The sequence below is a fragment of the Nothobranchius furzeri genome, chromosome 12 (genome assembly GCF_043380555.1).
Source record: "Nothobranchius furzeri strain GRZ-AD chromosome 12, NfurGRZ-RIMD1, whole genome shotgun sequence".
NCBI classification, from domain to species: Eukaryota; Metazoa; Chordata; class Actinopteri; order Cyprinodontiformes; family Nothobranchiidae; genus Nothobranchius; species Nothobranchius furzeri.
This window is the reverse complement of record NC_091752.1, coordinates 49,177,822-49,191,157: the sequence shown is the minus strand read 5'-3', so window position 1 is coordinate 49,191,157 and position 13,336 is coordinate 49,177,822. Positions and strand designations below refer to the sequence as shown.

The 13,336-nt window shown below is 42.2% G+C and overlaps 1 protein-coding gene across 3 annotated transcripts in view; it reads left to right on the top strand.

Annotated features, from left to right (window-relative positions):
* The window catches only part of cacna1ha (calcium channel, voltage-dependent, T type, alpha 1H subunit a), a 214,306-nt gene that overhangs the window by 137,204 nt on the left and 63,766 nt on the right, over positions 1-13,336 (top strand). For all 3 annotated transcript variants that reach the window (XM_054750462.2, XM_054750461.2, XM_054750463.2), the window contains exons 13-19: positions 433-584; positions 659-844; positions 929-1,046; positions 5,186-5,341; positions 5,730-5,817; positions 5,904-6,187; positions 7,640-8,011. In XM_054750462.2, coding sequence (XP_054606437.2) covers positions 433-584; positions 659-844; positions 929-1,046; positions 5,186-5,341; positions 5,730-5,817; positions 5,904-6,187; positions 7,640-8,011 — 1,356 coding nt within the window. The remainder of the gene's footprint in view (positions 1-432; positions 585-658; positions 845-928; positions 1,047-5,185; positions 5,342-5,729; positions 5,818-5,903; positions 6,188-7,639; positions 8,012-13,336) is intronic.

Here is a 13,336-nt window from a genome sequence, read left to right as displayed (position 1 = left end):
AAATATTGCTATATTTCTTACGTTCATGGTTTTGCCCAAAGAGAGTGAACTACTGCCACTACTTTCCATTTAAGCTGCAGTTTTCACATGAAGTGCAGGGCAGTTTACTGAATTGCTACATTTCTCATAAAAGAATTGACCACATGCTTTATGGGGGCTGGTGGGGGTCCACTTGAATCTTTATGGGATCGTTGTACGTACTGTGAGATAAGTGAAGTAGATCAGCAGTGGGATATTGGTGCTTTTGGTTCCGTTTGATTGATTGAGCCTGACTAGAGAACTTGATTGATAATGTCTTAGCTCAGGGCACAAAGACAAAAAAAAAAAAACTGTGATAAAAGGCTGGAGGGTTTAACGTTTTTATTTATTTTTCTTCCTCTGTGTTCCTTTATTGTCCTTTCTTCACTCCCAAATCCCATTTTCCCCTTCCAGCCTGAAGAACTGACTGATGTGTTGGAGATCAGCAACATAGTTTTCACCAGCATGTTTGTGCTGGAGATGGGCTTCATGCTGCTGGCTTTTGGCTTTTTTGGATACATCCGAAACCCGTACAACATCTTTGATAGCATCATCGTCATCATAAGGTGAGTTTCTTATTTTTTTATGTCATTGGCATAAAAAAAACTATAGACACGTACATTTTTTGTTTTTTTGTCAGTGTGTGGGAGATAATTGGTCAAGCGGATGGCGGGTTGTCAGTTCTCCGGACGTTTCGATTGTTGCGGGTCCTGAAGCTGGTGCGCTTCCTACCTGCCCTGAGGAGACAGCTGGTTGTGTTGATGAAGACCATGGACAATGTGGCGACGTTCTGCATGCTGCTGATGCTCTTCATCTTCACTTTTAGGTGCTGATTTAGAAAACATCTAACTAGGAAATTACACGTATCATCGTTACTCATTCATCACATTTAAAACATCTTCCTCTGCAGTATACTGGGAATGCATCTTTTTGGATGTAAATTTGGGCTACGATTGGAGAATGGAGACACCATTCCTGATCGGAAAAACTTTGATTCCCTACTTTGGGCTATCGTCACTGTTTTTCAGGTGGGTTTGAATTTTCTAAGTAAGAATTGGTCCCTGTACATCTGTTCATGTTCATGTAGAATGTCAGCTGGTACCATATGATGTCACAATGTAGTTGTGAGCCTGTGTGTGTGTGTGTGTGTGTGTGTGTGTGTGTGTGTGTGTGTGTGTGTGTGTGTGTGTGTGTGTGTGTGTGTGTGTGTGTGTGTGTGTGTGTTTGTTTGCGTCTCCGCCCTCTCGGTCTGCTAGGCAACAGCATTTGTTGTATTTTTTCAAACAGGAAGTAGGAGTGGAGTAATACTCTGGTAGGGGTTGACTTTCTCTTTAAAATAGAGTAGTTGCAGTTAAATCCATCATTAGAGTTGTTTTACAGTGGGACTAATCCACTTGTGTCACATCCCCACTCAGACTAGCTGATAGCGTTTCTACTCAATCAGATTTAATCCCTAATTTACAAACTGAGGTTGTTTATAAACAGTTGAAAAAAAACACACTTCAAAAGTTCTGAGTTATAACGAGATATTCTCTCAGGCCCTGTCCACACGTAACCGGGTATCTCCCAAAACGAAGATATTTTTCTACGATTCGACTCGTCATCCACATGAAAACGCATATTTACGCAACGAAAACAAATGTTTTTTTTTAAATCCGGCCAAAGTGAAGATTTGCTTTTTTCTGTTTTGAGCGTTTCTGTGTGGACAGAAGTACAAAAATGCTGACGGCCCATGTTTGACCAGTGCTTTCACTACAACACAGATGCCCTCGGAGCTGTGCTCGTGTTATCAAACTACATTTACGTAGTACTTAAAGTTGTTATAAAACTGCATTTAAGAGCAATTCTACTTCCTTATTAGTCCACATAAATGAGCTAGGCGCCATGTTTCATGTTTTGTTGAAGTTTTGTTGAAGGAAGACGAAATGGATGGGATTCAGCGTAACTACTGCCACCTACAGGTCTGGCATACCTATGAATGTGCTTAACAATGTGGACGCTGTTTTTTGGGAGGGCAGATATTTATAAGAAAAATAAAATAAATAACGGGAACACTGATGGAATTAACTAATTCTTTGCACTGTACACCTGCAGGACTTCCATTGAAAATTGCGTGTGTGTGTGTGTGTGTGTGTGTGTGTGTGTGTGTGTGTGTGTGTGTGTGTGTGTGTGTGTGTCCTAATTGCATCCAGCATCCTTCCTTAACTATGACTTCTAGTTTTTGCTCTCCTTCCCGATGGAGTCATCGGTCAATTGCTCCAAATAGATCCTTATGTTTTCTGCTTTCTTTGCTGGATGCATCAGCAGGAGCTCTCTTTGGTGCTGAAGAAGCATTTTATCCAGAGCTGACTGTCATGTGAAGTAGTTGCCTTCACTGTAGACCTTTGCTGTACTTTTCCTGGCCTGAATCCACTGAGATCCATGCACACTCTGGTTCACACAAGAGGAGCACAGAGGCAACTCATTTGGCCCACCATGTTTAATGAGTAGGCAGCCTTCAGGAAGGATCTTGAATCACTGACATTTATCTACACAAATACAAACATTCACACTTACAGTTCAATAGGTGTCTTAGTCTCCTGAGACTTGAGCTTTTTGTTTGGTGTGCAGTTTCTTTTTCACCGAGTTACAACGGGTATACAGTGGGGCAAAAAGTATTTAGTCAGCCACCGATTGTGCAGGTTCTCCCACTTAAAATTTTGACAGAGGTCAGTAATTTACATCATAGGTACACTTCAACTGTGAGAGACAGAATGTGAAAAAAAAATCCATGAATTCACATGGCAGGATTTTTAAAGAATTTGTAAATCAGGGGGGAAAATAAGTATTTGGTCATTAACAAAAATTCAACTCAATACTTTGTAACATAACTTTGTTGGCAATAACAGAGGTCAAACGATTACTATAGGTCTTTACCAGGTTTGCACACACAGTAGCTGGTATTTTGGCCCATTCCTCCATGCAGATCTTCTCGAGAGCAGTGATGTTTTGGGGCTGTCGCCGAGCAACACGGACTTTCAACTCCCTCCACAGATTTTCTGTGGGGTTGAGGTCTGGAGACTGGCTAGACCACTCCAGGACTTTCAAATGCTTCTTACGGAGCCACTCCTTTGTTGCCCGGGCGGTGTGTTTGGGATCATTGTCGTGTTGGAAGACCCAGCCATGTTTCATCTTCAAAGCTCTCACTGATGGAAGGAGGTTTTAGCTCAGAATCTCACGATACATGGCCCCATTCTTTCTGTCCTTAACACGGATCAGTCGTCCTGTCCCCTTATCAGAAAAACAGCCCCAAAGCATGATGTTCCCACCCCCATGCTTCACAGTAGGCATGGTGTTCTTGGGATGCAACTCAGTATTCTTCTTCCTCCAAACACGACAAGTTGAGTTTATACCAAAAAGTTCTACTTTGGTTTCATCTGACCACATGACATTCTCCCAATCCTCTGCTGTATCATCCATGTGCTCTCTGGCAAACTTCAGACGGGCCTGGACATGCACTGGCTTCAGCAGCGGAACACGTCTGGCACTGCAGGATTTGATTCCCTGCCGTTGTAGTGTGTTACTGATGGTGACCTTTGTTACTGTGGTCCAAGCTCTCTGCAGGTCATTCACCAGGTCCCCCCGTGTGGTTCTGGGATTCTTGCTCACCGTTCTCATGATCATTTTGACCCCACGAGATGAGATCTTGCGTGGACCCCAGATGGAGGGAGATTATCAGTGGTCTTGTATGTCTTCCATTTTCTGATAATTGCTCCCACAGTTGATTTTTTCACACCAAGCTGCTTGCCTATTGTAGATTCACTCTTCCCAGTCTGGTGCAGGTCTACAATTCTTTTCCTGGTGTCCTTCGAAAGCTCTTTGGTCTTGGCCATAGTGGAGTTTGGAGTCTGACTGTTTGAGGCTGTGGACGGGTGTCTTTTATTCAGATAATGAGTTCAAACAAGTGCCATTAATACAGGTAACGAGTGGCGGACAGAAAAGCTTCTTAAAGAAGACGTTACAGATCTGTGAGAGCCAGAGATTTTCCTTGTTTGAAGTGACCAAATACTTATTTTCCACCCTGATTTACAAATAAATTCTTTAAAAATCCTGCCATGTGAATTCGTGGATTTTTTTTCACATTCTGTCTCTCACAGTTGAAGTGTACCTATGATGTAAATTACTGACCTCTGTCATCATTTTAAGTGGGAGAACTTGCACAATCGGTGGCTGACTAAATACTTTTTTGCCCCACTGTAAAAGTTTTCACCCTCTTTTATTAGAAGTGGAATCTTGATCAATGTGATTTGGCTTTTTTGACAAATATTATTTAAAAAAGACATCTTTATTATCAGAGTGAAAATAAGTTATGCAAAATAAAGTGAATTATAACAAATAGACTACTTAAAAATATAATTTACAGCGATCAGAGACAGATGGGGTCTAGTTGGTCGATGCCAAAAACGTCATATTTAGTGAATCGGGATCACCTGGATGCAGTTGATGTGTTTCAACCTTCGAGGGTTCTACAGCCCCCCAAGGTGCTTTAAAACACTACCATTCACACAATTGCTGGTGGTGATGAGCTGCAGCCACAGCTGCCCTGTGGTGCACTGACAAAGGCCAGGCTGTCGAGTGCAGGCGCCACCGTTCAGACCAGGCAGGGTGAGTTAAGCCAAAGGACACAACAGCTGCAACAGACTGAGCGGGACTCGAACCTGCAGCCCACTGGTGGGCAATTAACTCGTCGGCCACCGTCGCCCATTGTAGTAAAAGTGGGATTAATCCTGCTACCCTTCGAACATGGATACAATCACACACTTGTTTCTAAACATTGGGTCGGCTGGTTCAAATAAAACTTCAAAAGTTAAAATGTACCAAATTTTTCAAAATGAATTTAGAAAGCAAAGTTTAAACTAAAACCCATATCTCTCTGTGTAATAACAATATTCAGTGTTGAACATAATCTATTACTACAGAGCAAGAAGCCAATCAGAAGCATTATGGTCTTTAAGTGCGTCCTTGCTGCTTTATAAGCATATAACGGATTTTAGGCTTTTGGTTTGTCTCATGATTCCTCCATCACCGCCCTAGTTGCTTTGTAATCATCCCTTCTGACTTCTTCTTTTTCTTCTTTACTATGTCTCCTCTCCTCCTAAGTGCTTTAAAATGTGTGTTTTAATTCCAGATTCTGACCCAGGAGGACTGGAACGTGGTGCTGTACAACGGCATGGCTTCTACCTCCCCATGGGCGTCTCTTTACTTTGTTGCTCTCATGACGTTTGGCAATTACGTGCTCTTCAATTTATTAGTAGCCATCTTGGTGGAAGGCTTCCAGGCTGAGGTGAGAACGACCACGTTGGGTTTTCGAGTACACCGAAGGGTTGAGCTCAGATTTGATTTACCGCTGCTCTCGGCAGCGTTTTCCATCATTCATCTTGAAAGCTGTAAGCCAAACGGGCACGCAGAGACTTCACTCTCTTTTGGTTTGTGCGTTTTACAACAAAGTGCACTTTGAAATGCAGGCCTCTCTGATGTTGCTGTGCAATTTTCCTCCTTTTTTCTTTGTTTCATTGGGTAACTTTTGTGGTGAAAGATCAACAGCAGTTCAGAGATGGTTGGAAATTCAGCACACAACATCAGATATTACCGAAGCGCTGAACTTTCAGAGGCTCTTATTAAAAATAAGTGGACCAATAACGAGTTTATATGTGTTTCTGCGTTTGTTTTAGGGTGACGCTAATCGGTCAGAATCAGATGATGAAAAGAAATCTGACCATTTTGATGAGGATGAAAAGGTAGAACAGTTCAGAGACACAGGTAGGCGAAATGATTCGACATTCGATTTACTCTTCATTGTCTTTTTGTTTTGCTTCATCGCCACTGTGTTTTGCTCCGTTCTGCAGAGCTGAAGATGTATTCTCTGATGATGACGGCTAATGGTCACATTGACCCTCGTGGCACTATGGCACCTCCTATAATAATGCGCACAGCAGCAACGCCCATGCCCACGCCCAAAAGCTCTTTGGGACCCGAGTCCATCTTAGAGGAGGAACTGTTGTACAGAGAGGGGGTATCTCAAGAAGGTGAGGTTGGGCTGGGCTTCACCGAGGCAGGAACCGATTATGTGCAGTCTCGCCGTGGAAGCTCAACATCCATGGACCCCTCAGCCTATGACCAGCGCTCGTTGGTGAGTTATATTAACCCTTCATAGTGCAAGTCAACATCATTTATGTCTTGCACGCAATTTAAATCTCTGTTTGCAGCCTACACCGAAACATTTCAATCAAAGTAGAAAAATTAATTTAAATAAAGCATTTTCCAAGTAAAGGAGAATGCAGCTGGGATCAGGATCAGCACCTCCAAATTCGAGGCCATGGTTATCCATTGGAAAAGGGTGGAATGTGAAATGCGAACTAGGGTTAAGGACCGGAGTTTAAACATCTCACCAGCTCAGTGGCCTAGTGGTAGAGTGTCCGCCCTGAGACTGGGAGATCAGGGTTCGATTCCTGGTCGAGCCATACGAAAGACTTTGAAAAAATGGGACCCAATGCCTCCCTGCTTGGCACTCAGCATTAAGGGTTGGATTGGGGGGTTAAACCACCAAATGGTTCCCGAGCGCGGCTGTGTCTGCAGCTCACCGCTCCCCCAGGGGATGGGTCAAATGCGGAGAACAAATTTCGCACACACATCAGTGTGTGTGACAACTAATGGGACTTTACTTTTAACTTTATCTCGGAGGGCTTGTTCACCAGTGGAGAAATATGGCTAGTGGGAGATCAACAGACAGATCTGGGTTAAGAGGAGACTTTAGAGATGGTTTGGGCATTTGCGTATGGATGCTTCCCACGAGAGGTCTTTGGGCATGTCCTGCCAGCAGGAGGACCCCAGGTTGTCCAGGACACATTAGAGAGTTTGGACATCCATATCGGCTGCTGGGGAGACTGTGGTTTGGCCCCTCTGCTGGAGCTAGTACCACTGCAAACCAAATGAGGATAAGTGAGTGAAAATGGATGGACAGAGAATTTATGTCCACAATCTTTTTGGTTTTGAATGAATTGTGTTTTGGCGACTGGAAACAACAAAGCATTGTATTTTCAGAATTATAAACCCTAACCCTACTAAAACTTTAGACTTGTTTTTTGACACTTTGTGTTCCAAGGACCTACACCTGCTGATACCCTTGACTCTGACATGGGTATCACACCAAGAAACATCTGGTTCCTACCTAAACCGCCACCTTCTGGGAAGCTACCATTTTTTAATAAGAATAAAGTCAACTGTTAAGTAGGAATAAATATACAGTAGGGATACTGAGGCTTGCAGAAAAGGTGCCTCAATAAAATGCAAAGTATCTTAAATGGATATTCCATGTATGCAAACCCGAGCGTGGTCAGCATGCACAGGTGCACCGGTGCCCGTTTCATTTTTTCTTTTTCTTTTTGGTCATTTACACTAATCCTTAGAATAGAAAAGGTTACTAAATGTTTTACTTCTATCACCCCTCGGACCAATTCATGAAGATGTTGTCTTTTAAGGAGGTGTGATTTGTCTTACCAAGTCTAAGCTTTGAATGTGATGTTTACCTAGACACAATAGAAGGTGTGTGAAATCTGATTCAGAAACTATGTCTTGTCTGCAGAACCTCTCAAGTCCTGGAAGGCGTTCCCCTCTTCCTCTCCGTAGCTCTGCCAGCTCATGGGGAAGCCGACGCTCCAGCTGGAACAGCCTGGGACGAGCACCTAGCCTGAAAAGGCGAGACACTAGTGGAGAGAGGGAGAGTCTGTTGTCTGGGGAAGGTGGAGAGGAGGACGATGGACTGGATGAAAACGAGGAGGGTGGAGTTAACAACAGACTAAAGCCAGGGTCTTCGGAGCTGGCGCCCCCATCGCCTATGTGTCCTTCCATAACCACAGAGTACGGTGACTGCAATGGAAGAACTCAAACATATGACCTGAATGTAATCTCCGACCCTAAAGATGACTTCTCATCGGAGGATGACATCGATGATGACGTAAGTAATCAAGAGTCAGAGTTTAACGCCCTTTGATCTCATTGTTGGTGCAAAATAAAACCAAACCTGGAGAGCCTTCTCGGTTCACTAACATCTTAAAAATTTGCCATCAAAAAATTCTAAACAAGCTAATTAAAATGCAACAATTTCACATTATGGAGGAAAAAAAATTGCATTTTAGTAAACAATCTTTATCTAATTCAGGGGTTTGGATTTTTAATGGCCTGAAGGGAAAATGTTTGAGCCATTTTCTTCTGCTTTTGTGGCATCTGGATCGTCTGCCAGAAGGCAAAAGGTTGAACAGATACTTTCTAGGGTGGGAGTGGTTAAGAGCAATTATCCTTGCCCTGCTGAGACACCTGGAGCTGGCAGCGTTATCCTGGGAGAGCAGAGTAATATGCTGAGTTGTGTTAACTTCCTCTTCCTGTCTGCAGCTAAACGTAAGAGTAAAGATCAGATGATGGTTAAAAGCAAAACAAACATTTCTTACTCCTCAGGTTCCTAAATAAGGTAAGGACATTACAACGGCAAGAGTGACATCTCTTTCCTTTTAAAAACATGGAAACACTGAGTTCAGGCATGTCTAAAGTGCTACTCAGGGGCCATTTGTGGTCCTCAATCTTTGATTTTGAACAGAAATGCACATTTTTTGTGGCCCACAAGGACTATTAATTTGACTATTTTAGCCCTCGTATAAAAAAGTTCAGATGCCCCTGATGGTTTTTATAGTTTGTTCACATGAGAACCCAAGTTTTCTAAAATAACATCCTGCTAAGAAAAAAAAAACAAACAAAGTGGGCCTATTTAGTCACAAATATAATATTGAACATTATACTTGGCAGTTTCCGCAACAATTGCCTAAAAAACACAATAGACAACAGCTATTGTCTAAAAAGCCAAACTGGGGGTTTGTGGCATGAGCCCTGTTGATGTAGAGCTGTGGTTAAATGCAAAATGGGGGTCAATCAATCAATCAATCAATCATCAATCAATCAATCAATCAATCAATCAGATTTTATTTATAAAGCGCTTTTCAAGAAAAGTGCGACTCAAAGTGCTTTACAGAAATAAAATGACCCCAAATTCCCAAAACAATTTAAAAGCATTAACACACACACACACACACACACACACACACACACACACACACACACACACACACACACACACACACACACACACACAGTCAGATCAGTAAAAATGTATGTTAGGCTTAGTCCAGATAAGCCGAGTAAGGTAAGGCAAGGAAACGCCATCAGAGGAGCCATCTGCCCCGGCAGCATAATGAAATATAAAAATAAAAGAGCTAATATAAATGATAAAAGTAAGAAAATAAATAATAAGTAAAACCATGTGGACAGTAAAATAATAAATTTAAATAATGAAACTGTGCTAAAATATAATCATATTAAACATGCAAAGCAGTGGCGGCTCCAGAAATTTTTTTCTGCAGGTGCTATGAAGGAGCCAGTCTTTTTATTGAGGGTGCTGTGAAGGAAGTGGTCATGCATACCTATTGTTCTCTAAAACACCTTCAACACTAGCAGATACACATGCGTGCACAAAACCTCAACAACACCTGAAACAATCATTAATATACATCATATGAGCAATCACTGACTTTTCCATGAAATCATAAACACATACAGCCACACAGAAAACCATCTATAGTGTTGCAAGGTTAGCTAACGTTAGTGTTAGCATTTCCAGCGGCAAAACCCTCGACTGCTGCGGCGGTTGAGGGTTGACGCTCTTCATCCAGATCCGTAGGTTTTTGTGGGTCTGAGATCACTTCCAAAGATTCATTCATTTCTGACTGAACCCGTGGAAATTTGGGCAACAAAAACCGGTCCATTTTACCACTAGCTCTACCTTTCACTCGTTTGCAGGTGGAAAACGAGGTCAAAAGTTAGCATCAATTTCCTGTTTTAGTTTAGTTTTTACTATTTATATGATAATTTACTGATTATTTTTAATTTGTATGTTAAATATGATCACATCCACACGTTAAATTAAAATTAAATTGTAAAAAAAAAAATCAAATATTTACTTGGCGGTGCAAGGACTAATCCAGGGGTAGCTATAGCGCCCCCTAGCCCCCCCGACACCACCACTGATGCAAAGCAAGTAATAAAATATAATCATGTAAAACGAGAAAACTATAATAAATAATAGATAAAAGCTAACCTAAATAGGTTGGTCTTGAGCCTGGACTTAAAAACAGAGGACCTTTTTAAAAATTATACCTCTGAAAATTACTATCTCAGAATTAATTTAACCGTTTATTTATCAGCTCATTGTAAATGGTAAATAGCCTGTAGAGTCCTAGAAACCCCCCCCCCCCCCCCCCCCAAGGCACTTTACAATACAGTCACTCACCCATGCACAGACACACTAACTCCTTGGTGATGATAAGCTACGATGTAGCCACAGACGGAGGCGAAGCTGCCGAGCACAGGCGCCTCCGGTTCTTCCGACTAGCACCAGCATGTATCCGATCTTTTCCACCTGATTCCGGATCCTTTGAAAATCACGATAAGAACTGCATATGCGTTAAAACATGTTAAGGGAAATGCGATTAAAATGTCTCTCACTTGAATTTGGGTTTATTTTCAACATGTTCATTTATCCTTTCTTCCCCACAGGATCACTACTGAAAAAATAATCTATAGCATTTAAAGACTGTTTGCATTTTTATGTCCTCTTCATTTCCCTTTTGCTGTGAAATGTCGGGAATTGTGTGTTTTGTGTTCTGGAGGGACACCTGTTGTCCTGCTTTAATTCATTTGCTCGGGTAGCAATTGCATTGGGTACAAATTAACTTGTTCATACAATAATTATGAACGTGTTTGTGCGCATGTGTGTGAAAAATGGAGAAAACTGTTCAGTCCCATGCAGGATGGTTTTAGGTGACCTCATTTGTGATGCTCATGGTTTCATTGGCTTCAAATTGCGTTCATAAAGCCGTGAAATCCTCTGAAACAAAAGCCCTCTCCCTGGGCACGCTGGTGAAAGCTCATTACTTACAGCGTTTTGGTGTGTTCACAAAATATGTGTTGTCACATGATGTGCAAAATGGTGCATGCTCTACAGCTCCTGGAAGGTCCAAACTGCAGGTTCGTTCACACAAACTCACGGCTGTGAGCCGAATCAGCAGTCTGAGAGGCCTGACTCTGGGCTGTTTTTAATTAGAATCCTGAAGTACAGAAGCTGTGGACCTAAGCTTTCTTCTGTTTGTTTTATTGCAAACCTTAATGAGCTCAACGAGACTGCACTGAGCTTGTTCACTTGCAGAGTTGAAAGTCCACCTGTGAGGTTCCAATTATCTCCACCTGATTATGCAGTGGAACACATGTTTGTTATACCCCTATAGATTTAAATGTGGAATAGCTAACATCAGCAACACTGTTGAAATTGTGCATTGTTGGGTGGTATTATTCCTCTTGTTCTCAAAGACATTGTGTTCTTTGCCAGTGACTTACACAGCATTTATTAAGTTTGGGCTGCACTGGTGTTTAATGCAAAGTAGTTCTTTAAAGTACAGAATAAGTACTAATGATTAAAGGCATAGTTTGGATCGTCATCTGAAGGGGGATTTAGAGGAAACGTTTGGAGGGGAATTTGTCACACTTTAATGTTTCAGATAAGCAAATGCAGTGACAACTTTAGGAAATTTTATATTGGGGGAAAAAAAGCCATTCAACCAGTGGAGGCTGGTGAAATATTTTTTGGGTGGGGCGCAATTGGTGTGTTGAAAAAGAGCATGCCACTCGAGATTTGCATGAGCTGGATCCGATTCAGACACCAGCGAGCCAGTTGAGCTCATATTTTTGAAAGCTGCACATGATTGTCTCCTGGAGGTCTGCGGTGGATCAGATAGGGTTCTGACCCAGAAACCAGCTTGGCTGGCTCACTGGTATTTTTAAATGGTAAATGGTAAATGGCCTGTATTTGATATAGCGCCTTCTAGAGTCCTGGAACCCCTCAAGGTGCTTTACAACACAATCGGTCATTCACTCATTCACACACACATTCACACACTGGTGGGGATGAGCTACAATGTAGTCACAGCTGCCCTGGGGCGCACTGGTGCCACCGGTCCCTCCAACCACCACCAGCAGGCAACGTGGGTTAAGTGTCTTGCCCAAGGACACAGCGACAGACTGAGCGGGGCTCGAACCTGCAACCTTCCGATTACGGCGCAAGCACTTAACTCCTGTGCCACCGTCGCTTAAAAGCTGCACATTCTCTCCTGGTGGTACAGGCGGCAGTTCTGACAGTGGTCTGAGTTCCAGAAATCCGCAGTTAATTTTTAAACCCTGCCACGGGTCTCTGGAGCCCAACGCGGACCTCCCTGTCCCGGCACAGACTGATGTGGGCTACAGAATTCCTGTTTTTTCAGCTGCACAAGACGCCCTCAGGCACGGAGGTAGAGGCATTGTTTCTCTTATCTGGGAACCCGTGGACTTGATGTCCGGACAGGCTGGAGTTAGTACAGCCTTCACAAACTATAGTTTATCTAAATGAACCCAATCCAACACTAGTAAACACACACTGACTGGATAACATGACTTCTCTACCCTAAAACTACCCACTCTCCACAGTGAGCTGAGGCAGCGCCTAGCTTCTAACTCCCTTTGGTTATGTCAGTGGTTCAGATTTAGAAAAAGGAGTAGCTTTGCTGAGAAAGGACACTTTTTACTCCAAAAACTGTGCCATTATGCATTTTAAAACGAAACATCCACAATAAGCATTTCAAATAGTGTTTCTGGACAGCACTTTATATAAGTTAGAAAAAAATGTAACAGGCAATTTGCTCTTTAAGTCTGAAATTTGCGTTTTCAGATGCACTATCCACATATCACCACCAGGTAACGCCTAATCATTCTTATGCATCACGTCAACAGACTGGTAACTGCAAAATTATTCCAAAAACGTGCATAACGTTCTCCAATATATGCAAATACAGCATAAAAACAAACGAAGCTAGTTTAATTAAGTCAAAAGCGTTAACTCAGTCTTACCTTTGCCAGTTTAAGGTTGTAATAATCTGTGTTTTAGAAAGAAAATCCACTTTTATTACATGTAGGGGGCTCAAAGTCTCTGATGCTACTTTCCATCATTTTCCTGTTCTTCATAACAACAAAACTCCACAAGGTGTACTCAGCTGCATTCAACCTGATAATTTGTGAAAATATAATTCCTCACGTTAAAACATGAATTACCTGTGATTATCTACATTCTTTAGATAAAGCAGGCACACCTGACATGAATACCACCAGACTTCCTTTCAATAGAACCAGCCTGACAACATGAAGTAAAAGA